General features: G+C 41.9%; 2 protein-coding genes across 2 annotated transcripts; both read right to left on the bottom strand.

The window, feature by feature from the left end:
* Nucleotides 1-2068: 2068 nt before the first annotated feature.
* LOC139469479 (uncharacterized) lies at nucleotides 2069-5632 on the bottom strand. The gene is made up of 3 exons (XM_071251665.1): nucleotides 5492-5632; nucleotides 3357-3560; nucleotides 2069-2333 (listed from the first exon to the last, which is right to left on the bottom strand). Exons 1-3 carry the CDS (start codon nucleotides 5562-5564, stop codon nucleotides 2164-2166), a joined length of 447 nt encoding a protein of 148 aa, XP_071107766.1. The 5' UTR covers nucleotides 5565-5632; the 3' UTR covers nucleotides 2069-2163.
* A 6578-nt stretch (nucleotides 5633-12210) lies between these two features.
* LOC139469470 (uncharacterized) lies at nucleotides 12211-15818 on the bottom strand. Its single transcript, XM_071251655.1, has 3 exons — nucleotides 15682-15818; nucleotides 14024-14227; nucleotides 12211-12451 (listed from the first exon to the last, which is right to left on the bottom strand). The coding sequence occupies exons 1-3, from the start codon at nucleotides 15752-15754 to the stop codon at nucleotides 12270-12272; spliced, it is 459 nt and encodes a 152-aa protein (XP_071107756.1). The 5' UTR covers nucleotides 15755-15818; the 3' UTR covers nucleotides 12211-12269.
* Nucleotides 15819-25773: the final 9955 nt, after the last annotated feature.

Below are 25773 nucleotides of genomic sequence, written 5' to 3'. Positions count from 1 at the left end.
AGAAAGAAATACATCTTACAAATGACCTTCATGAACCTATCCCGTTCCGTAATATGTAGAAAAACATTGACATGTATTCACACATGTCCAAAACACCGAGCAATTCAGTACTTTCCTGTCTCATGTTGAGGTTAACAGCCCGCAGTAAAAAGACCTGAACCTACGGCCTGGTACCAGTAGAGGCTTACCGCCTCGCGACATCGCAAGGCTAACACTGGTTGGGTGTGTGATGGTATGCATCGCTCGACTGAACACGTGGCGACACAACCATGCATTGGAAGACCACCTGTTCCATTCGTGACCAACTCGTGTTATTCCAGGACAAGCCCACTGGCAGGTTACGGAAAGGGACGAGTTGTAACGACTGCACCTGTTTTCATTACAATGTATGTGACCTCTATCGGTATCAGGAAACAGATTTCAACGTGGTTGAAAAGCAGTAACACTTGTTATTAAATAAGGCAACACTATGTACTATTTCTAGCAAAATAGTCATGTTTGCAAACAGATTAATATTTTCATGATGTGATATTAATGCTCAATATTAAAACCTGGTTTCATTGAATTCACCAATAACAGAACCACTCTTTGTATGTTTAATGTTGAACTTTGTATCTTTAATGTTGAACTTTGTATGTTTAATGTTGAACTTTGTATGTTTAATGTTTGTCTAGTTATATGAATAGAAGGGACTACACGCCATAAATCCCGGTTCGATTCCCAATTAGGTCAAAATGTGTGAAGACCAGTTTTGGTGTCCGCCGTCGTGATGTTGCTGGAAAGGGACAACATTCAGCTTGACACCATTTTAACTCACTCTATACATTCCATACGAAGTCATTGTACATTCAATGGGAATAAAGATGATGCTCACCACTCAGACTCTCTTGATACACATAACGTTGCACGGATACCAGATTCGGCTCGTGCAGCTCAGAATGATTGAATAGTTATATGCACGCACACGTTTTATACCTAAACTCGTGTATTATGACAATGAATTTCGTTAAAATGTTTAATTCGTTTAAAATTTAACATGTTTAGAATTTACACTTGTTTAAATGAAGTGCATATCGTAAGGTAATAAGTCAAATATTGATAAGATGTATAATATATAGAGGATTCATCACGAGTGTTTTTTAACATGGGAAATATCAACCGAGTCTTAATAGATCGGTATTTGCCGAGCCTTTCGCGAGGCAAATACCGATTAACGGGACGAGGTTGATATTTCCCATATTAAAAAACACGAGTGATGAATTATATTTATCATTCTCACATTTTTACTTCCCAATTAAGGAATAATTGCATTAAACATTAACATCAGCAACTTGTCGAAATCTTACGTATAGATCGTGCGTAGTGATAAATGTTTTCCATAGCCGTGTAAACCAAAATAAACAACCTCTTAACTCCTTTATGGCATATTCCTTCGCTGAGAAAAAAAGTTCCTCGGATTATTTTAAACAAAATACTTGAACAGACTTTTGCAGAATAATTGAAATAATGTCTCGAACATCAAATGTATCCATGTTTGTAAACACCTACTTACGTGCACCGGCGAAAAAAGTCCCACTTCCGGTTATCTAATTTGCATATCTAATTTGCATACTTATGTCATTGGGGTATGACATACATGTTTTTATGTCATAAGCTTATGTCATGGATAAATGCTTTACTTAAATGATAAATATTGATATTAGATGTACAAATCAGATTCACAGGCACTTACACATATGACACCTGGACAGGTGGTACCGTGAAGGACTACACACCAAGAAGTTGCAGGTTCACATCCTGCCGAGGGTCACTCACTCACTCACTCACTCACTCACTCACTCACCCACTCACTCACTCACTCACTCACTCACTCACTCACTCACCCACCCACCCACCCACCCACTCACTCACTCACTCACTCACTCACTCACCCACCCACCCAAAACTCACCCATCCACTCACTCACTCACTCACTCGCTCATAAACCCACTCACTCACTCAAGACAATATTTACCAGTATATAAAGTTTTGTAAATGCTCTACGTTTGAAAGTATAGACACAAACATATTGTCTGATGAGCTTTATTTGGAATTCAGAGAATACATTGTTTATATTGAATCATGGGGGTCTTTGACCCCGGGGGATGGGCAGGGTGGGTGTGTCTAGAAGCCGCACAGGTATTTGTCGTCCTCCGTCAGATCATCAGCGTACACACAGATGAGTTTGCTCTGAGAGTAGTAGAGGTCTTGGTTGCAGCTGAAGTTGTACTGGGTGTTAAGATGGCAGTATGTGAAGGCTGAGCAGTTGTAGGGATCCACGCCGGTCACACAGTCTGGAAGCAAACACATACGTACAATACAGCGTTCAACAGAAATCACAGAATTGTAACCATCATCGACTGTATGTCCCTTTATCTATAAACATAAGACCTTTTCACCGAAGTCAGGATTAAAAGAATCCTTCTAATACTATTAATATTAGCAGGTTATTTCGTTAAATAGAAAACAAATATAATGAAATGTGGTTTTGTTAATTTTGATACGTTAAAGGTTACTGAAATTAGTCCTTACACTAAGTAACATTAAAACTGAAGGAAGTCATATTGGCATCCTAGCAATATCTTCTACCGTCACTGTTTCTCAACGGATTTGTCTTTATTCATGTATAATATCATTACAAAAAGGCAACATATTGATTCCCTTCTCGATTCACGATCGTCCCAAACTGTTGAAATTTATCCTTTCGGTTGAGTGAGGGGTGGATGAGCTACTTCGTTTTGTAAACGTATTCCGTGTCCGCTGTAGCTCTTTCAACGGTCATTAGCGAATATAATATATGTTCATATTAGTTTATTAAATGACTGAAATAACTGAATAGAATACATGACGTAAAAGTCTATTCACCCGCCAACTTTTTACATAACCAGCCATTTGAAAAGACAGTCATGGTCCCTTAAACTTCCTGTCCATTCGGGGAATTAAGTCACATCTAAGGATTCCTTTTTTCAGAAAACGGATGTACATTGCCAATCTGAATTGTAAATAATAACCAGTTGCTAGGCAATGGTTAATGAATACAGGGGCGGTCGGGTAGCCCAGTGGTTAAAGCGTTCGCTCGTCACGCCGAACACTCGGGTTCGATTCCCGACATGGGTAAAATGTGTGAAGCCCATTTCTGGTGTCCCCCGCCGTGATATTGCTGGAATACTGCTAAAAGCGGCGTAAAACCATACTCACTCACTCACTCACTCACTAATTGAATACATAAAACAATCAATCAGATTCTATTAATGACAACTCTATTTAGCATGTGCTACAAGATAATGAATATCATACGCGAACTTATGTTTCGTTACCTGGGTTTTCGTTGAAGGGTTCCTGACAATTGGAATCCGCTGCGTATACACAATCCTGGGCGTTTTCATTGAAGAGAGTCGTCTCGGGGCACTGAAGCAATCCGTGGTAATCCTGACCACCACAATTGATGAACCTCTTGCATCCCGAGCCTGGGGCCACGTACTTCCAGTCACCGTTGTAGTTATCCTGACATAGGACCGCGTCTAAAAGACAGTGAAACAGTGAGTGAGTTAAGTTCAACGCCGCTTTTAACAGTTTTCCAGTCATATCACGGCGTGTCAGCTTAATGTGGGAGGAAAGCCCGAAGTGATGCAGGTCTCAGACGTTTACCACTTCGGTGAAACCCACGAGCACGGGTATGGTGCTGACAAACCTAGAAACATAATCGGGGCGAACCGGGATTCGAACCCACAATCATAGGTTTCTGGCGTGCCTAAGGGACGCAACTCTGCACAGCGAATCGCGGCGCCTTAGACGACTGGGCCAGACAGTGAAAAAGTCATATTAGTACACACATAGAGTCGGAAACTTCGGTGCCACCACAGTCAGGTCGGTATAAATGTACAGACATCGAAATGGGTCCTACACTGTCAATAATGAAAACCTGCATTTTCGGTATTATTTCATACGTCAATGGCGAGATGATGGTAAGTAAGCTTCATGAAGGAGATGTCAACATGTGGGACTATCGAGGTCGAGTCTGGTTCAAACAACACGAGACCGCCCCCGTGGTCTAGTGGTAGAACGTCCGCTCGGAGAGCGGAAGGTCCGGGGTTCGATCTCAGACCGCGTCATACCAAAAGCCGTTAAAAGATGGTACTTGTTGTTACCCTGTCTGGCGCCCGGTATTAAGGGGCTAACTGGTCGGGACTGGTCGGCTCGGAGTCAGTATACAGTGTCTGAGTGGGGTATTCATGTTAAACTGTGGCATGGTAGCTGGTGAGCTGGTACTATAAGTCGGCATCAGTCCGGACTAGTACAAGAAGCCACACAAACACACACACGTACATGCTCGTCGCTATATATGTGCAACAATCTTGGACGCGACGTTAAACCCCATTTCACTTCACCTCATCTCAAACAACACGATCCCTGCTGTTCTGATACCTTCTGTTGTAATGGGAATCCTCAAGACATTCTCGTACATTAGTCGGGTAATGTCAAACCATGTAATACCTTTGCTTCCTTGCGATGTTAGCGTATTCCAACCATATGAAGGTGGACTGTAAATAATGGAATCCGGGCCAGGCAAACCAGTGATTGATATTATGAACAACGATCCGTGCCGTTAACCATGGCACCAAGTCACCGTATTCATTTAGTCGCCTTGTAGGAAGAACATAGGTGGCTGTGGACCTATTCTTACCCGGAATCCCCACGGCGTGAAGGATGTGAAGCCCTACGACTGTGCTCTCACATAAGGGAGGAACACAAGGTGTGTTCTCTGCCGTTGAATTATGTGTCTTGTTCCACCGCGTGGCGTTATTGTCAAAATATACTCACGTATTTTCTTACACTACTGTAGGGTAACAGATGATAGAGTTTTGCTGGTTGACAAGAAGCACACTGATTCACAGGTAGATCAAACGTGGAACCCACTGAGTGAGTGAGTGAGTTGGGTTTAACGCCGCTTCTAACAGTATTCCAGTTATATCATGGCGTGTCAGCTTATCGGGGAGGAAAGCCCGAAGTGATGCAGGTCTCAGACGTTTACCACTTCGGTGAAACCCACCAAGGGTATGGTGCTGACAAACCTAGAAACTATCGAACCCACATTCATAGGTTTCTGGCGTGCCCAAGGGACGCAACTCTGCACAGCGAATCGCGGCGCCTTAGACGACTGGGCCACCCGTGCCCCCTGGCACTGTGTATACTAAGTGCCATAAGTGAATATTGACGGGACAGTTCCACCTTGACAAATCTAACATCACAACACACACACACACACACACACACACACACACACATACACACACACACACACACACACACACACACACACACACACACACACACACACACACACACACACACACACACACACACACACACACACACTATGAGTGCAATAATCTTTTTGAAGCGAAGTACAACCCACTTTACCTCCTGACAAGTTCAGTTCAATTCTACTTACAATCTTCTTCTGGCACTTGTGCACTGGACATTGCCAGGCATCCCAACAGCAAGCCAAGAACCGCTGACACCATGGTTGCTGAGCGTGTATTACTGGAGAGAAGGGAAGGAAGAGTTGCTGTACTTAGAATGGACGATAATCGACCGATCGATTTAATATACTACTGACCCACTAGTAAACACGCCTTATGTAAATTCTTCATTTAAATGAAGTGTGTCGCTATTCTCGGACGAGGCGGGGCTACACCCATCTTACTGCATCCTTACACGTGTGTCAGTTCGCTTCCTTAAGCCCTGGACTTGTACAATTAGTTTAATTAGTACCAGAATCACGTAAGACACCAACTCAGTTCCCTATTTGGCGGAAACACATACCCTTGCGTAGCACGTTTAGCACGTCGCTGAGAATTGCATCTTGTACACAAACCCGATTCAACTGTGCACTGAAGTTTATTCGTTGCTATTTCTCAGATTCTTGTGTAACGCCTCCGTTACGTTCGCATCCCATGACGAAAACATGATAAAGGGTGGTCTAATTATTCCATGTGTAGTAAGTCCGCTTCCCTTCTTCATGAAGACAGTTTCGTCTACCGTGTGGTTTAAAGTCATTACTGCTCACAGTTTGCACAGCCAGATAAAAACAAATCGGGATGGTTATTGTAATTAACTGTATCAATGGTGGAAATGAAGAGGCATTTCCTTTAAATGCTATGTTTGTCGTGAGAGGGTGTTTGCAAATCTACGGATGTCTGTCTGTCTGATGTTAAGAGCATATATGCCAACAATACTGACGTGTCTTTACGGGACAGGCCACAGGGCGAGACATGACTGGTTTACCCTCTGACTCTCCCGTAATGATCATGTCACGTGATGTGCTGGTATACCCTCTGACTCTCCCGTAATGAGCTTGTCAAATAGTGTTGTTTTTAATAAATGCGTATTGAGATCTGTGTATATGACACCCGTATACATGTCGCACTACGCTAGACTCTCAGTTAGGATGATACACAAAAAAATCGTGATAAAACAAAAGCAATACAAAACATTTTACATAGGCATATGCGATAAAACCCTCTCCATATTAATAAGTAATCTCTCTGCTACAATTTGAGTCCATTTACGATTCCGACTAAATCATAAGCATTTGTTTATGAATTACTATTAAAAAATAATGATGATACCAGGTGTTCGCGAAGAGGTATCCCACCCGTGGCACCCGTCACAAATACATGCAAAAGCTACTTGTTCACCTGAAAAAAGTCACGGGAACATATTGAATAAGCAAAAATAGGGAATTGCATCGGACATCATGTTAAATTTGGAAATGACCTCCACTTCCTATGGTCTACCAAAACAAGCTTTGAAGTCTTTGCTGAGTCCTTAAGTTGCGGATGTGACGCTCTTTCAATCCTTGGTAGAGAGAGCATGCTCGATTGTACCTCAAAAGTTGTGAATGTAGACACCGAAGGCTGGCGCTGCAGGAATATCGCTCGACATGAAGAGGAAGTTGACTGTTGGGAAGTTGAAGTCATCCCTCTTGTCATTCGGTTTTGTGGAGAGTTTTATGTCAATCTGAATCTGTAGGCATAGATCTAAACATGAAATACGAGGCGGTCTCACTGGTCCCCTTTGTTTCTAGGAGGGGTGGGTAAATCAGTAGAAGGGAATTGGCTATTTGGTGGTTTTTGGTGGGTTTTGAACGATATCCGAACGATATCCGAACGTACCTGAACCTTATGTTAAACTTCTTGGCCGAATTACCTGTTTTGACTTCGCCAATCCGAGCAGAAATTCCGATCCATATGCATAAAGAAACCTATCAGAAAGGAAGTGAACACAATTGGTGAACCATGGGGATGGCTCCTTCTTGTCTGAATGTCTTACCCCCAGATTTTACGTTGATATTATCAATGAGGAAGTCCAGCTTTCCAGATATTGTTTTCTCAGCATACTTCACATGGCATTTGCTTTCATTATTGACAGATTGTCCTGAACCTCCGAAGATCGACATGTAACTACAGTCCTCTCTGGTCATAATGCCACCTTTCGTTCCCGGAAAATATGGCACTTTAACCAGGGGGGCTCTATAACCAGGGTGGCTCTATAACCAGGGAGGTGAAAACCAGACCAGAAGATTTAGTAAGAACCAAGACACATCCATTCAAACCAAGCTATTGTTTCAAACAGGACTACACCTTTTACATCGCCGACCGTGGAGTCAAACGTGGGCACACAAACAATGTAAGTCTTTGACATGATAATTGTGTCAGTGTGTCAATCAAGTATGAGCACTGTTCCAAAGCCCTTGCTTCTGCCTCAAGACTCCCCATCACCTCCATGGTGTAGTGTTTGCACGTAGACGTTGCCGGTAGTGGCGGTGTCATCACATCATCTTCACTGGGTGTAGTCTATGGGACGATTAAGCTGGAGTTTAAGGTATTGGATAATAGCATCAAGAGCGATTGTAGGTGGCGGGAAATGAATCTTAACATGCTCAAGGATTAGCCTGTGTGTGAGGAATAGCTGTGAAAACACATGATCAATGCAATTAGTTGGATGATTTAGAAGAGGGGGTAATCTCAACAAGATTAACTCCATTGGCATTTTTTGTAACAATTTAAACAAATGGCATTATTACCAGTGAACTGGAACGTTTGATCTGACTAACATTGGCATTGGCATCATAACCATGATGGCTTTATAACCAGGGAATTTTGCACTGTGGAAATCCGCTCTGAGAAAAACATGGCATTATAACCATGATGGCTTTATAACCAGGGAATTTTGCACTGTGGAATTCCGCTCTGAGAAAAACATGGCATTATAACCAGGATGGCTTTATAACCAGGGAATTTTGCACTGTGGAATTCCGTTCTGAGAAAAACATGGCATTAAAACCATGATGGCTTTATAACCAGGGAATTTTGCACTGTGGAAATCCGTTCTGAGAAAAACATGGCATTAAAACCATGATGGCTTTATGAACAGGGAATTTTGCACTGTGGAATTCCGTTCTGAGAAAAACATGGCTTTATAACCAGGAAGGCTTTATGACCAGGGAATTTTGCACTGTGGAATTACGTTCTGAGAAAAACATGGCATTATAACTAGGGTTGCATCTTGACCAGGGCGGACTGGTCACCACGTTTGGTAACAAATGCGCCATTGGTCAAGGAATGAAGTTTTCCCTTCCTACGTGTGTCACGGTGGGTATGGGTGCATGAAGTTGAAAGTCAAATGTTTTGACAAAATTTAACTTTGTTCTTTTCTGTGATTCAAGCATGTCCTGGGAGAATCCACATGGTATATAATATCACTTGTTTCAAATACCTTTTTTTGACCCACCATTTTTTCTCTCCTTGTACGAATTTTTAGGAAGCTTTCAATCCAGTTTAAATGAGGAATGGACATGTCTTCAGGTTTTATAGTCAAGTCAAACGTTGATAGTACTGATATAAGGTTTTGGTAAATTTCTTCCTCAGTTAACATACTGTCCTTATAATGGACTCAATTTGATATGTCGCTTATGCCAAGTTTTTGATCAAACAATTAATGTAGTGAAGCTTACATGTAATGGTTATGTTATTTAATGCTTTGTCAGTGGGAACAACTACAACGTTTCCATATAGGACAGCCATACTTTGAATAACAGCTGGCTTGTTAAGTTTGTGCATTCCACCAATTACAACATCATGCACTGAATTAATCCACCCCGAAAGACAGACAACGTGTTCCTCTTCTGTATTTTGGGGTATATGCTTCGACAACATCCATCATGAATTTCAAGTTGTCATCCCAATTGGTAGGAGGCTGCTCCCGATATTGTGGTCCATATTTCAATAAACTGACGAAGGTTGTTATTGTCAACAATACACCTGTGGTTATACAGCTTGGCCTCTACTAAAAGCAGTGTCCTTTGTACCATTTTGATTATATCATAAACATGTGTTAATGAATCACTATCATATAGCGATGATACCAAGTTTTCACAAAAAGGTGAGCATATCCTGCCCCACCGGTGGCACAAGTGTTGAAATATTTAGAACGGGGGCATTATTATTAGACAAAGGATATGGACATAAACTAATACTACCTTAAAGGTTGTTACATGTTATAAGTATTAAGGAGTGTCTCTTCAAGATTAATGTGAACTAGCTTTACAACCATCTAAAACAATTTGGCCAATTTACAAATTATTCAACAAACAAATATAAATCTTGTACTACGGCCACGATGTGACTGTAAAGCGCACATATCTTATTATTTGGATCCGAAATTTGGTGACCCAAGTATTAGGAATCCACTGAAGCAAGTTCTCACTTTGTACTTTAAGCGACATTTAGGAGTTGATAAATGCGTTTCAAATAAGGCCATGGCTTGTGAAACTGACCCTTATACTCTAGTATATTTCTAGTCAGATACGAGGTCTCAAACATTGGTTGAAGTTCTTCAGGATGGATGAACATAGATACCTGACTCACTAGTATGACATATTACAGCAACTTCATGACACAGGCAAGAGCATCTGGGTGTCTGCAGTACGGAACTTAGTATTTATGTGTGGATATTTTTTCGTGTGGAGTTAACAAGAGATGTGAAGAGCTATTATCGGATTCGCCTGTTAAGAAAGATAATGACATGGATTGCCAAATTGGCATCACGGGATTACGGGGTTGCATTAAATAGAAGTAGGGTGATGTATTAGTTAGCAGTATGGTGACGCACTAAATAGGTGTGGAGTGACAAAAAAAATAGGATTACAAGATTATATAGGGGTAGGATGGTGTATTAGTTAACCCTTGTCAACAGCAATGATAACGAGAAACGACCATGGTCTCGGTGTCATGCTCGACAATCTGTATCAACAGCATTCACAACGAGGAACGTACATGGTCTTATACCCAACAACCTTCATCAATAGCATTCATAACGAGGAACATACATGGTCTTATACCCGACAACCCTTATCAACAACATTCATAACGAGGAACGTACATGGTCTTATACCCGACAACCTTCATCAACAGCATTCACAACGAGGAACGTACATGGTCTTATACCCGACAACCTTCATCACCAACATTCATAGCGAGGAACGTACATGGTCTTATACCCAACAACCTTCATCAACAACATTCATAACGAGGAACGTACATGATCTTATACCCGACAACCTTCATCAACAGCATTCATAACGAGGAACGTACACGAAGCAACATATACGCAAAACAACAATTGTTTTTAATTGCCTTTCGCGGCAATCCATCTCTCTGTCCACTAGAGTAACTGCCCTTTGTCAAAGGGAAGCTACTCTAACCCTAGTCTATGAGACGTCACGGCCACGGTCAGACGTTGTTGACAGTCGGTCTGTCTTGTCATAACGTTAAGAAGTGTAGTCAGATGTACACAGAGCGACAAAACGAAACAAGGTAACAATTCAAACATATTTCGGCCAAATCCAACTATTTCAATTTGTGGAGAAGGTTTCAAGCCGCAGAGGTCTACCAGTCATGGCTACTGATCCCGCTTGGCTAGGCCTCGTGCCCTCGCAAAATTGTTTCGAAATTTATATCTCCAAAGTTGCCTAAACTTATAAAATGCCTTAGCTACGTCACAGTTAGACACTGATTTTCAGTATATTAGACTGTTCTTTTGATAATGATAACAATTATCCCTGTAGTTTATCCAGATTCCCGATGGTTAATTCTAACTCGATTGCCGAATGACGAGGGCGACGCCATGTTTGTTTATAAACAGGAAAGTAGTCCCTACTTGACCTTTGATATTTGCATCTCTATCCGCAAATGACCCCAACGGATATCGTTTTTATCCGTTGGCTTTATCCTGCCGAGAAACCTACCCATGGTCTATGATAAATGGTCTTATACCCGACAACCCTTATCAACAACATTCATAACGAGGAACGTACATGGTCTTATACCCAACAACCTTCATCAACAGCATTCATAACGATGAACGTACATGGTCTTATACCCAACAACCTTCATCAATAGCATTCATAACGAGGAACGTACATGGTCTTATACCCGACAACCTTCATCAACAGCATTCATAACGATGAACGTACATGGTCTTATACCCAACAACCTTCATCAATAGCATTCATAACGAGGAACGTACATGGTCTTATACCCGACAACCGTTATCAACAGCATTCATAACGAGGAGGGAAGAATATAGATAGTAACGGTACCGTAGGCCCGACAAAGGATATTCTGTGGAGATAGGATGGAGAGGGCATAACACGAGGACGGGAATACTCAACGCCAGACCTGCCCTGCCCTGCCCTGCCCTGCCCTGCCCTGCCCTGTCCTGCCCTGCCCTGCCCTGCCCTGCCCTGCCCTGCCCTGCCCTGCCCTGCCCTGCCCCGCCCTGCCCTACCCTGCCCTGTCCTGTCCTGCCCTGCCCTGCCTGGCCCTGCCCGTAGCTGCTAGCACTCACACAATTTGCATAAAAAGGAAGTGTTTTTGAATTTTGAAGTCGTTCCCCGCCAGAGGTCTCACTTATTAGGTGTGTCATTCCTCCGAGGTGGCTGGGACCATACATTTAACGACCTTCTCAGAACTTATGTCGTTATTTAGGCCGCCGTGATGCAGCAGGCAGATGCTGCATCAACACGCCATGCTGACCCCCACTCACTTGACAGCATATGAACTATTATTGTCTCGCTCGTCGTTTGAAAATATATGCATCACAAAGTTATAATTGTCTGAATGGCTTTATTTGAAGTTCAGATAATACATTGCTTATGCTGAATCCTATCGTCCGTTGCGGAGGTTGCATTTGAGTCTGTCATCCTCTGTCAGATCCTCAGCGTACACACAGGTGAGTTTGCTCTGAGAGTAGTAGAGGTCTTGGTTGCAGCTGAAGTTGTACTGGGTGTTAAGATGGCAGTACGTGAAAACTGAGCAATTGTAGGAATCCACGCCGGTCAGACAATCTGGAAGCAAACACATACGTAAGTACAATACAGCGTTCAACAGAAATCACCTTAGAACCGTAACCATCTTCGAATCATACGCCTATGTCCCTGAAGCAATATCAATCAGACGTTTCCTCACAGTAGTCGATATTAATAGAAATATGTCAAACTTACTTATGTGATTTCATTAAATAGAGAAAGAAAAAATTTAAAAAATGTCATATTTTGATATTATTATTGATAAGTTAAAGGCTACTGACATTAGTTATCAGGCTTAACGGGAGGCATAACATTCGAAAATCTTAAGTTTATTCCGTATTTGTGAAATTTTGCTTAAGTCACGTAGTAACAAACCGCCTGAAGGAAATCCTGTCAACATCCCCACTAGACTGTCATCCTAACAATATATACTATATGCTCAATAGGTATTTCTTGATGTATAATATCAAAAAGAAAATAGCAAGATATTGATTCCTTTCTCGATTCACGATTGTCCCTTCCTGTTGACATTTATCCTTTAGGGTGAGTGAGGGGTTGATGAGCTACTGAGTGAGTGAGGGTTGGATGAGCTGTTTAGTGTATTGTTATGGACCGTGGAAAAGCCACAGTATTTCCGGTCCGGTTTCGGATTCATGGCAAACCAGTGACCATCTTCCCGAGGAAAGAGTCAGCTGACTGTAAAAGCCCAGTTTCCACCCTTGCCAAACTATGCTGGAATTTCTGGGCTCAATCGTTTTGGATTTTGGATTTGCGAAATATCTGTTGACGCCGAGTAGACGGCACACATGCATTACAAACTCTGCAATCGACCGAAATCTGCCCGGCAGTTAACGAACCGGATGTCAAATTCCTAACGCGATTTTGATTGGACTGTGAATAGACTCGTTTGGCCAGCCAAGATATAACTCGGGCGGTCGGGTAGCCTAGTGGTTAAAGCGTTTGCTTGTCACGCCGAAGACCCGGGTTCGATTCCCGACATGGGTACAATGTGTGAAGCCCATTTCTGGTGCCCCCCGCCGTGATATTGCTGGGATATTGCTAAAAGCGGCGTAAAACCATACTCACTCACTTACTCAAGATATAACTCCATAATTCCAGCCTAGTTCGGCAAGAAGAAAATTGAACTTTCAAAGTCAGTTGACTCTCTTGCTTCGGGAACGTACCCCGTATCCGCTGTTGATCATCTTCAAACATTCAACGGTTATTATCGGAAACTGGGTTCAACTAAGTTTATAAATACTAGTAACTGAAATAACTGATATAGACTATATGACTTAAAAGATTATTTAACCCGCCAACGTTGCACATAACCAGCCATTTGAAAAGACAGTCACGGTCCCTTGAAGCATCTTGTGCATTCGGGGAATAAAGAAAGTCACGTCTCAGAATTCCTTCTGTTCACAAAACGGAAGTACATTGTCAATCTGAACTGTAAATTATAACCATGATAAATGATAAGCTAGGCAATGCTTAGTTGAATACACAAAACAATCAATCAGATTATATTAACGTTCTCGTCTGAGATGACAACGCTATTTCACTATTGCTACGAAATAATTAATATCATATGCATCATGTATGTTTCGTTACCTGGGTTTTCGTTGAGGGCTACCTGACAGTTGAAATCTAATGGGTATTCACACTCCTGGGTGTTTTCATTGAAGAGAGTCGTCTCGGGACACTGAAGCAATCCGTGGTAATCCTGACCATAGCAACTGATGAACCTCTTGCATCCCGAGCCTGGGGCCGCGTACTTCCACTCATCGTTGAAGTTATTCTGACATAGGACCGCGTCTGAAAGACAGTGAAGCAGTTATATAATCTAGTACACACATAAAGTCTGAAACGTCGGTGCCACCACAGTCAGGTCGGTATAAATGTACAGACATCGAAATGGGTCCTACACTGTCAATCATGACAACCTCCATTTTCGGTATCATTCCATACGTCAATGGCGAGATCATGGCAGGTAGGCTACATGAAGGAGGTGTCAACATGTGGGACTATCGAGGTCGAGTCTGGTTCAAACAACACGGTCCCTGCTGTTCTGTTGACGCCTTCTGTTGCAATGGGAATTCTCAAGACATTCGCGTATATTTAGTCCGACAATGCCAACCCATGTACAATGAAAGCGTTTCCTTCATTGCGACACGTACCAATTACAGTCAGGACCCATATGCCAAACTCAGCAATATTCTGACAATATGGCGGGGCCTGTAAATAATCGAAACTAGGCCAGGCAACCAGTGATTGATATCATGATAATAAAAGCAACAAATCCCTTTCCATATTCATAACAAATCTACCAGAGTCGATTGTACGATTCCGACTATATCATGAGCAAATGATTATGAATCACTACCAAATAGTCATGATGCCAGGTGTTCATGAAAAGGTGAGGGTATCCTGCCCCACCGATGGCACCCGTCACAAACACATGCAAAGGCAAGTTAATTGTTCACCTGGAACCGGGAACATATGGTACAAGTCAAAAGAGGGAATGTTTGTGACATCTTTTTTTGTCACTGATGCGTCAAATGTGATAATGTCCTACCAGAACCTTTTGAAGGATTTGCTGAGGCCTTGAATGTTAAACCTTTGATCAAACAACGATCCGCGCCGTCAACTCACTATCAACCCATGCACAGAGACTGACCACCCAACTCATTTAGTCGCCTTGTCCGAAAAGCATAGGTTGATATGGACCTATTCTTACCCGGAAGTCCCACGGTGCACGACACAAGCGGGTTCGACACAAACGGGTTCGACACAAGGAGTATACACTTAAGCGACTGTGCCCTCGCTTATCTCTCGCTGCGGTTGTATTGTGGGCCTTGTTCCAGCTCGTGGTGTTAGCGCTGCGACTGCCTTTATTGTCCAAATATACCCACGTATTTTCTTACAAACTGTGTGGTAACAGGTGATAGTGCTCTTCGTGCTGAACAGAAGGACACTGACTCACAGGCACCCCACTTGGTATACCCAGCGCTCTGAGTAGTGAATGTTGCCGTGATAGGTCTTCTCCGACAAATCTTCCATCACAACAACCGCTAATGCTACAATGCTGAGTGGCCGGTCGGGCATACACAAAAATGGTACTTATTGTTACCCTGCCTAAGGCTCGGCAGTAAAGGCATAAAACAAGGATTGATCGGCACGGAGTCAGTCAACACACACACACACACACACACACACACACACACACACACACACACACACACACACACACACACACACATTCTACTTACAATCTTCATCTTGCACTTGTGCACTGGACATTGCCAGGCATCCCAACAGCAAGCCAAGAACCGCCGACACCATGGTTGCTGAGCGTGTATTACTGGAGAGAAGGGAAGGGGAAGAGTTGAATTTCGAGTGAACGAAACATCGACCCATCGATTTAATATACTACCAACCCACGGGTAAACACGCCTTATGCAAATTCTTCATTTAAATGAAGTGTATCGCTCTTCCCTGATGGGGAGGGACTGCACCCAAAATTGGGCACGTTTCTACATGTGTCATCGGATTGTTCCCACTTTACCGGCAGACAAGAGGGGGATTTAAAAAACGATACGGTGAATTAAAAGCTATAGTCTGTTTCACCTGAGATTCACCTTTCAACTATTTTATCAGAAAATGATCATATGTCAGTAAACTATGTGTTTTACTAAATAAACACATAAAATGAAGACGGTAAACCAATCTTAAGTAATTAATGCCCTCCCCTTTAAGTCTAATTGCAAAATGGCAGTTAGACAGATCAACGTTAGATATATTCCTAATTCTCGTGGTGGACAGAGTTTGGTGTTGGTTGGTTGGTAGGTTGTTTTACGCCGCACTCAGCAATATTCCAGCTATATGACGGCGGTCTGTAAATAATCGAGTCTGGACCAGACAATCCAGTGATTAATATCATCAGCATCGATCCACGCAATTGGGATCGATGACATGCATCAACCAAGTCAGCGAGACTGACCACCCTATCCCGTTAGTCGCCTTTTACGACAAGCATAGTCACCTTGTACGGCAAGCATGGGTTGCTGAAGACCTATTCTACCCCGGAATCTTCACGGGTCGAGTTTGGTGTACAATGGGCATAATTCCAGGGTTTTGTGTGCGCAAGCTTGCTGACGACCCAACTGATCAGGGGGTCCTTGGTGGTGAAGCAGTATTGTGGAACCATTTTCCAAAGTTGGGCCAAGGTCAACTAACCATGTTGAGTGTTTGCACTCAAAAAAGGCACAAATCACTGCCAGTCATCAGTATTCAAATTCATAAACTTAATCAAATCAGAGCAGAGCTTCACTGAGATAACGATCCTCCAGCTGACAGGGTGGATCTCTCTCAGATAGTAACGTTAACTGGACAAGCGACTAGCCAGCCAAAAATGAAGATGGCACCATATCAACGTGAAATGTATATTTTTTGTGTGAAATAAATAAAGTTGTGCTATTCATTATGAATTTTTGTTTGCTCATCATGTTTTTAGTTTCATTTATAGACCTTATATATGTCTATGTGATGTATGTCTTGACAATTACGCTCACTTTGCCGGAGGGCTGGGGTCTGTCAAGCCTGGAACAAACTATAGTCTTCATCCCCCACAATTTTTGTATTTGTCTCGTTAGAGATATATACTTACGAAGAATACCTGCCAGCAAAGTGAGAGCACCCTGTGTCAGCTCCCTGCCTTAATTCTTGGCATTGTTCAAATCAGGATCACGTAATACACTAACTAAGTTCCCCATTTGGCGGCAACACATACCGTTTGCAAGTTTTTTTGTAGCTATTTTTTCAGATTCGTGTGTAACGAGCCCCGTTACGCTCGCATTGACGAAAACATAATAAAGGGCGGTCTAATTACCCAAGAGTCTAGTCAGTGTTGATTCTCCTCTTTATGAAGAGAGTTTCGTGTACCGGATGGTTTTAAAGTAATTACAGCTCACAGTTTGCACGGCCAGATAAAAACAAATCGGGATGGTTATTGTAATTAACTGTATCAATGGTGGAAATGAAGAGGCATTTTCTTTAAATGTTATGTTTGTCACGTGAAGGCCTTTGCAAATCCATGGATGTTAGAGCGTATATGCCTACAAAGCTCCCTTTTCTTTACATGACGTATCAAAGGGCGAGACATTGACGATTTACTTTCCCGTAATGAGCATGTTATGTGCTGCGCTGGTTTCCCTCTGACTCTCCCGTAATGAGTATGTCATGTGCTGCGCTGGTTTCCCTCTGACTCTCCCGTAATGAGTATGTCATGTACTGCGCTGGTTTCCCCTCTGACTCTCCCGTAATGAGTATGTCATGTGCTGCTCTGGTTTCCCCTCTGACTCTCCCGTAATGAGTATGTCATGTGCTGCGCTGGTTTCCCCTCTGACTCTCCCGTAATAAGTATGTCATGTACTGCACTGGTTTCCCCTCTGACTCTCGCGTAATAAGTATGTCATGTGCTGCGCTGATTTTCCCCTCTGACTCTCCCGTAATGAGTATGTCATGTGCTGCGCTGGTTTCCCCTCTGACTCTCCCGTAATGAGTATGTCATGTGCTGCGCTGGTTTCCCCTCTGACTCTCCCGTAATGAGTATGTCATGTGCTGCGCTGGTTTCCCCTCTGACTCTCCCGTAATGAGTATGTCATGTGCTGCGCTGGTTTCCCTCTGACTCTCCCGTAATGAGTATGTCATGTGCTGCGCTGGTTTCCCCTCTGACTCTCCCGTAATGAGTATGTCATGTACTGCACTGGTTTCCCCTCTGACTCTCCCGTAATGAGTATGTCATGTGCTGCGCTGGTTTCCCCTCTGACTCTCCCGTAATGAGTATGTCATGTGCTGCGCTGGTTTCCCCTCTGACTCTCCCGTAATAAGTATGTCATATGCTGCACTGGTTTCCCTCTGACTCTCCCGTAATGAGTATGTCATGTGCTGCGCTGGTTTCCCCTCTGACTCTCCCGTAATGAGTATGTCATGTACTGCACTGGTTTCCCCTCTGACTCTCCCGTAATGAGTATGTCATGTGCTGCGCTGGTTTCCCCTCTGACTCTCCCGTAATAAGTATGTCATGTGCTGCACTGGTTTCCCTCTGACTCTCCCGTAATGAGTATGTCATGTGCTGCGCTGGTTTCCCCTCTGACTCTCCCGTAATGAGTATGTCATGTGCTGCGCTGGTTCCCTCTGACTCTCGCGTAATAAGTATGTCATGTGGTAGAAAACACCCGTTATCATATCCCACTGGGATAGGTAAGGATGATCCAAAAGTAAATCCGGATAAAATAAAAGCGGCAAAAAGCTTTTGCCATCATCATAACAGATTTCTACTAAAAGCTGTGTCTATTGTACGATTCCGAGTATTCCGCCTAAGCATGTGTCAATGAGGTGAACCCCGGACATTCCGCTTTCCGGGCGGATGCTTTACCACTAGACCACGGATGCGGTCCATGTGTCAATGAATCTCTAGCAAATAGTGATGGTACTGTATCGATGTATTCAGAATGGGGATATGATAACTAAACATGAAACATGGACATGCAGTAATACTACCTTAAAGATTGTTACATATTATAAGTATTTAGGAGTGCCTCTTCAGGGTTAATGTGGTCTACGGCTAGCAAATAACTAGCTCTATAACCATCTGAAACAATTTGGCCAATTTACAAATTATTCAAGAACAATTATTTTTTACAAATCATGTACTACGGCCGCGACTTGACTGTAAAAGCGCAAATATCTTATTATTTGGATCCGAAGTTTGGGGACCCAAGTATTAGGAATCCACTGAAGCAAGTTCCCACTTTGTATTTTATGTGACATTTAGGAGTTGATAAATGCGTTTCAAATAAGGCCATGCCTTGTGAAATTGGCCCTTATACTCTGGTATATTTCTAGTCAGATACGAGGTCTCAAACATTGGTTGAAGTTCTTCAGGATGGATGAACATAGATACCTGACTCACTAGTATGACATATTACAGCAACTTCATGACACAGGCAAGAACATCTGGGTGTCTGCAGTACGGAACTAAGTATTTATGCTTTTTGTTACATGTTGTAAGTATTTGGTGCTATTGTTCTCTTCCATATCAATGTGGTCCATGGCTAGCAAACAACAAGCTCTTCAAGCATCTAGAAAATAGGGTCAATTTACAAATTATTCAAGAAGAACAATTATTAATCATGTGTTACAGCCTCGACGGTGTTGCACTGTAACACTGCACATTTTCTATTACATCGATCTGAAATTTGGGGATGCAAGTATTATGATGCACTGAAATAAGTTCCCACTATGTATTTTAATCGATATTTAGGGTTTGGTAAACGTGCTTCAAATAAAGCCGTTCTTTGCGAAACTGTTCGTTGTTCTTTTTATGTTCTTTTTCAGTCAGATACGAGTAATCAAACATTGGTTGACATTACTAAGGATGAATGAGCATAGACACTTGATTCACTGGTGTGAAATATTACAGCAATTTGTTGAAACAGGTAAGAACATCTGAATGTCTGCAGTGAGGAATATGCTATCTATGTGTGGATATTCTTTCGTGTGGATTTAACAAGCAATTGGTTGTGAAACGTAATTCTTGTATTCAACAAAACAAAGACTTCATGACATGTATAGCCAAAACAAAGACTTAATGACATGTATAGCCAAAATTGGTATCAGCAGGTTACGTCTTCATATTTTCTCTCTAATTTTGATTGTATCAAGTCTCAGCTTCAACCTGAAAAAAGAGCAACTTTGTGAATTCAGGATTTCCTTGCATAATGTCCAAGCCTATATAGTCCTAATGTAAATTAGGAGTGTACAAAACGTGGTTGATGAGCATAAAGATGAACAGTTTATGATAAATCTTCTCAATTCAAATAGCTCTGGTGTCTATTCCTATTTTCTTCAAACATGTATTTTTTTTACAACGTAGACACAATTTATGGATAACAACTTCTTTAATAATGTAAAGGCGACGTTTCTGTATAGATCCTTATACCGTTGTCAAGTCAGTCTTGCTGGACAATGGTATAAGGATTTATACCGAAACGTCACTTTTTACAGTATTAAAGAATTTGTTGTCCATGAATTGTGTCTGCTTTGTCATCCGTCAACTTCTAAGTAATGCCTCTCAAACAATTCATGTATTTTTTTAAGAGGACAATGTTGAATAATTTCACGTGACGAAGTTATATGTACAAGACAAACTGTACTATTTACATTATTCTTTCATCCTAACTGGGAAAACCATTTGAAAAGTAATTCTACAACGATTGGAAGAATGGTGTATGATACATTGTCCATCCCTTCCAGGCCCTTTACAGTTCGGATTTCGAAAAGAGCATGGTGCTGTAATGTGTAAGTTATTATTTGGCTAGGAAATCACAGCCTATGCAGCCTTCCTGAACAAGGCCATGGTCGTATTTGGCATGCTGGCCTATTTGTAAAACTGTATGACTTTGGCATTTAGGGGAAGATGTGGAATCTTCTCTATCAAAGTTGCGGCACTAGTTGTGCATATGTCACCTACTTTGGTGAAATATCACATACTTTTTCTATTGAGCAGAATGTAGTGCAAGGACGGGCGCTTTCTTCCTGGTTCCTTCTTGTTTATATTAATGATCTGATCTGTGAAGTTAGAGGAAAAGACTGATATTACTGTATATGGACTAAATAATCCCAATTGTTTGTTGACACACCTACAGGCCTTCAAGTTGCTCTTAACACTGTCACGCAGTATGCATGTGACTGGAGAATAGGTTTAACCAAAAGCCATACCGTTATATTCAGATTTATTTCCCAACGTCATCCAATCAAATTCCAGCTGGGTGGTGTTCCTATTCGAACAGTGCAACATTTGGGGGATGATTCTATACTGACATTACACATATGATTGTTCGATGTTGCCAAAAACGCAAGACGCACAGAAAGCTCACTTAAGTCTGTGGGATTAAATAGTTATGATCTCCATATTATTGCATATGTTAAAATATGGCACCGAATTATTCTCTCTACTAGCTTCTATGCGTGTGAGCTGCTCAGCGGCATACGCACTAAAGATTCTGTTCAGATAGAAAATACTCAACGATACTTTGGCAGAGTTATTCAATGTCTATACCAAAAATCATCAACTGATTCAACTATAGACAATCTTGGAATGTGGACTCGAAAACCCTAGTCACACTTGAGGCGGAATGAGCCGGAATGCCGTCGGAATGGAAATTCTTTGTTTATTCCAGGATGCTCGAAGTGCAGTCTAAAACTTCTGACTGCATCCTGAGTGCATTCCAAATATTCGAGCCCATTCCTGTGGCCGGCCCGAATGATTTGCTGATGCTCGAAACTTTCGAGGTGCATTCGAAGTGGAGAAATATCGAACGGCATACAAAGTGTATTCCAACAGCATTCGAAACATTCTCATCGCATTCGAGGGAGAATCGAAACGCCAAGCCACTTCAAATCCTGCCCCGAATGCACCTCGAATGCATCTCGATTGCTGCCGGAATCTATTTCTATATCAAAAGAATTCAGCTCGGGACATTCGTGTTACATTCTAAGTACATTCGAAATACATTCAAAGTACATTCTAAGTATTCGAGCTGCATTCTATTTGAATTCTTGGACGTTCGAACCATATTCGGGGGCCATTCCGGGAGTGTTCTGCCTGTATTCAAGGTGAATTCGAACGGCATTCGAGGCACCTTCCAACCAGACTTCATGCGGTATTCGGGCAGCAATCGAACCGCACTCGTATGATTGCAATCTGACAGCATACTAAATATTCCTAATGTGTTCCAACTACATTTGAGCTGCATTCGAGAGCTAATACACTCAGAATGTGCAATGATCATTCGAAGCGCATTCTAAGTATTCGAACGGCATTCTTACAAAGCTTGGTCAATTTGAACTTCCCTCCCGAATATGGCACGAATTTTGAAAATTCTTCATTCCGGCTGGTTCTGCTTGATTCCTGCTGATTCCGTGTGGCGGGGGCATAAAGGATACGTACTAGACAAATGCAGCTATTAATCCTCGGTAGACAAACTCATGTTAGTCTGCAAAGATACGTATTTATATGTGCATACTTAGCTTTAGTCAGTGTTCATAATATCAAAACTATCACTAGCATATTTGACACAATGATATTAACAGCTGGTAAATATAAACATAAACATGTGATTTCGACCTATACCCGAACACGAATATTTTCTGGCAAAACTAAATGGAGAAAAAATGTTTGTAATACAATAACTTTAAATGAGAAAGATCGATGGAAACTCGATTGTCAATGAGAGAGGATCTGGTGAGATACAGGTCAATTCACTCCAACCTTAAATTACATGTATTATAGAAATTAGCTCTAACTTATCCTAATTTTAGATATTTTTAAGATAAAGATAGCTTCCAGACCCAATACATCTGGAGAATGTTCTAAATGTGACAGTAGTCGTAAAGAAGAAACAAAGGAAGATACGGCTATGACAAAGTAGGCGTAAAAGAGGAAACAGCTATCACAGATAAGCCACAAAGAAGAAAATGAGTGTCAAGAAGCAGTCGTAAATAAGAAACAGGTATGGTGAAGTAGGCGTAAAGAAGTAAATCTCTCACGGAGTGGGCGCACAAAGAAACGGCTATCACGGTGTAGGCGTAAAGTTGAAACGGCGATCATGAAGTAGATATAAAGCAGAAACGGCTATCACGGAGTAGGCGTGAAGTTGAAACGGCTATCACGGAGTAGGCGTGAAGAAGAAACGGCTATCACGGAGTAGGCGTAAAGAAGAAACGGCTATCACGGAGTCGGCGTGAAGAAGAAACGGCTATCACGGAGTCGGCGTGAAGAAGAAACGGCTATCATGAAGTAGATATAAAGAAGAAACGGCTATCACGGAGTAGGCGTGAAGTTGAAACGGCTATCACGGAGTAGGCGTGAAGAAGAAACGGCTATCACGGAGTAGGCGTAAAGAAGAAACGGCTATCACGGAGTCGGCGTGAAGAAGAAACGGCTATCATGAAGTAGATATAAAGAAGAAACGGCTATCACGGAGTAGGCGTGAAGTTGAAACGGCTATCACGGAGTAGGCGTGAAGAAGAAACGGCTATCACGGAGTAGGCGTAAAGAAGAAACGGCTATCACGGAGTCGGCGTGAAGAAGAAACGGCTATCACGGAGTCGGCGTGAAGAAGAAACGGCTATCATGAAGAAGCTACAAAGGAAAAACAGTTATGACAAAGTAGGCATAACAGAGGAAACAGCTATCACGAATTAGCCACAAAGAAGAGACGGTTATCATAAAGTAGTCGTAATGAAGAAACGGGTATGGTGAAGTAGGCATGAAGAAGAAATCCTCGCGCTGGAAGACCGTAATGTACAACCTAATACATGCGGCGTTATTAAAACCTAGTGTCCGTGTGATGACATGTGTAACAACGGGTTGATTCAAGAAACTTGACCGTCCGGCGGATGTAAATCCGGGATCCCGACTTTCAGGGTTGTGATTTAAGCATCTGAACTAACAGCAGGTTGACAGTCAATCTATTGAACGTACTTGAACCATTGAAGAGAGAGGGATATCTTCGCGAGCCCAGAAAGTTATTTATCCAGCAATTTAACTAAATATCTAAATTGAGAATGGTGTAAAGACATTATCGAATCATCTATGTATTTTCAAGCACATTTTCGGATTGTATATTAACTGTTTATATCGATTTAATAATATTATATGGGTGAGTGAGTTTATGCTTTACGTCACATCGGCAATATTTCAGCCATATCGTGACGAATTTAATAATAAAATGAAGGATAATGTTTGTTTACTGTTTTTGGAATGTGTTGAATCACACTGTCGGTTAATGTTAGAAATGCTGACTCAGACCATTGTTCTCTGTCCAGTGTTGGAAATACATGGGTATACTGACATAGACCTTTGTTCTCTGTCCAGTGTTGGAAATATTTGGGAATACTGACATAGACTATTGTTCTCTGTCCAGTGTTGGAAATACATGGGAATACTGACATAGACAATTGTTCCCTGTCCTGTGTTGGAAATATATGGGAACACTGACATAGACCATTGTTCTCTGTCCAGCGTTGGAAATATATGGGAATGCTGACATAGACCATTGTTGGAAATATATGGGAACACTGACACAGACCAACGTTCTCTGTCCAGTTTTGGAAATATATGGGAATACTGACATAGACTATTGTTCTCTGTCCTGTGTTGGAAATATCTAGGAACACTGACACAGACCATTGTTCTCTGTCCAGTGCTGGAAATGTATGGGAATGCTGATATAGAACATTGTTCTCTGTCCAGTGTTGGAAATACATGGGAGTACTGACATAGGCTATTGTTGGAAATATATGGGAATGCTGACATAGACCATTGTTCTCTGTCCAGTGTTGGAAATATATGGGAAGACTGACACAGACCATTGTTCTCTGTCCTGTGTTGGAAATATATGGGAACACTGACATAGACCATTGTTCTCTGTCCAGTTTTGGAAATATATGGGAACACTGACATAGACTATTGTTCTCTGTCCAGTGTTGGAAATACATGGGAACACTGACATAGACCATTGTTCCCTGTCCTGTGTTGGAAATATATGGGAACACTGACATAGACCATTGTTCTCTGTCCTGTGTTGGAAATGTATAGGAACACTGACACAGACCATTGTTCTCTGTCCAGTGTTGGAAATATATGGGAATACTGACATAGACTATTGTTCTCTGTCCAGTGTTGGAAATACATGGGAATACTGACATAGACAATTGTTCCCTGTCCTGTGTTGGAAATATATGGGAACACTGACATAGACCATTGTTCTCTGTCCAGTGTTGGAAATATATGGGAATGCTGACATAAACCATTGTTGGAAATATATGGGAACACTGACACAGACCATCGTTCTCTGTCCAGTGTTGGAAATATATGGGAATGCTGACATAAACCATTGTTGGAAATATATGGGAACACTGACATAGACCATTGTTCTCTGTCCAGTGTTGGAAATATATGGGAATGCTGACATAAACCATTGTTGGAAATATATGGGAACACTGACATAGACCATTGTTCTCTGTCCAGTGTTGGAAATATATGGGAATGCTGACATAAACCATTGTTGGAAATATATGGGAATACTGACATAGACTATTGTTCTCTGTCCTGTGTTGGAAATGTATAGGAACACTGACACAGACCATTGTTCTCTGTCCAGTGTTAGAAATATATGGGAATACTGACATAGACTATTGTTGAAAATATATGGGAATGCTGACACAGACCATTGTTGGAAATATATGGGAATGCTGATATAGACTATTGTTCTCTGTCCTGTGTTGGAAATATA

The sequence above is a fragment of the Haliotis cracherodii genome, unplaced genomic scaffold (assembly GCF_022045235.1).
Source record: "Haliotis cracherodii isolate W230 unplaced genomic scaffold, xgHalCrac1.p SCAF_1, whole genome shotgun sequence".
In the NCBI taxonomy this organism is placed as follows: Eukaryota; Metazoa; Mollusca; class Gastropoda; order Lepetellida; family Haliotidae; genus Haliotis; species Haliotis cracherodii.
The sequence above is the reverse complement of the archived record's forward strand: the minus strand, read 5'-3'. Positions and strand labels throughout refer to the sequence as shown.

Coding starts and splice junctions, on each gene's coding strand:
- LOC139469479 (XM_071251665.1), bottom strand. CDS start 5,564: ATGGTGTCAGCGGTTCTTGGCTTGCTGTTGGGATGCCTGGCAATGTCC. Junction 3,561..5,491: donor ACAAGTGCCAGAAGAAGATT/GTAAGTAGAATT, acceptor ACTGTCTTTTAG/ACGCGGTCCTATGTCAGGAT. Junction 2,334..3,356: donor ACCCTTCAACGAAAACCCAG/GTAACGAAACAT, acceptor GTTTGCTTCCAG/ACTGTGTGACCGGCGTGGAT.
- LOC139469470 (XM_071251655.1), bottom strand. CDS start 15,754: ATGGTGTCGGCGGTTCTTGGCTTGCTGTTGGGATGCCTGGCAATGTCC. Junction 14,228..15,681: donor ACAAGTGCAAGATGAAGATT/GTAAGTAGAATG, acceptor ACTGTCTTTCAG/ACGCGGTCCTATGTCAGAAT. Junction 12,452..14,023: donor AGCCCTCAACGAAAACCCAG/GTAACGAAACAT, acceptor GTTTGCTTCCAG/ATTGTCTGACCGGCGTGGAT.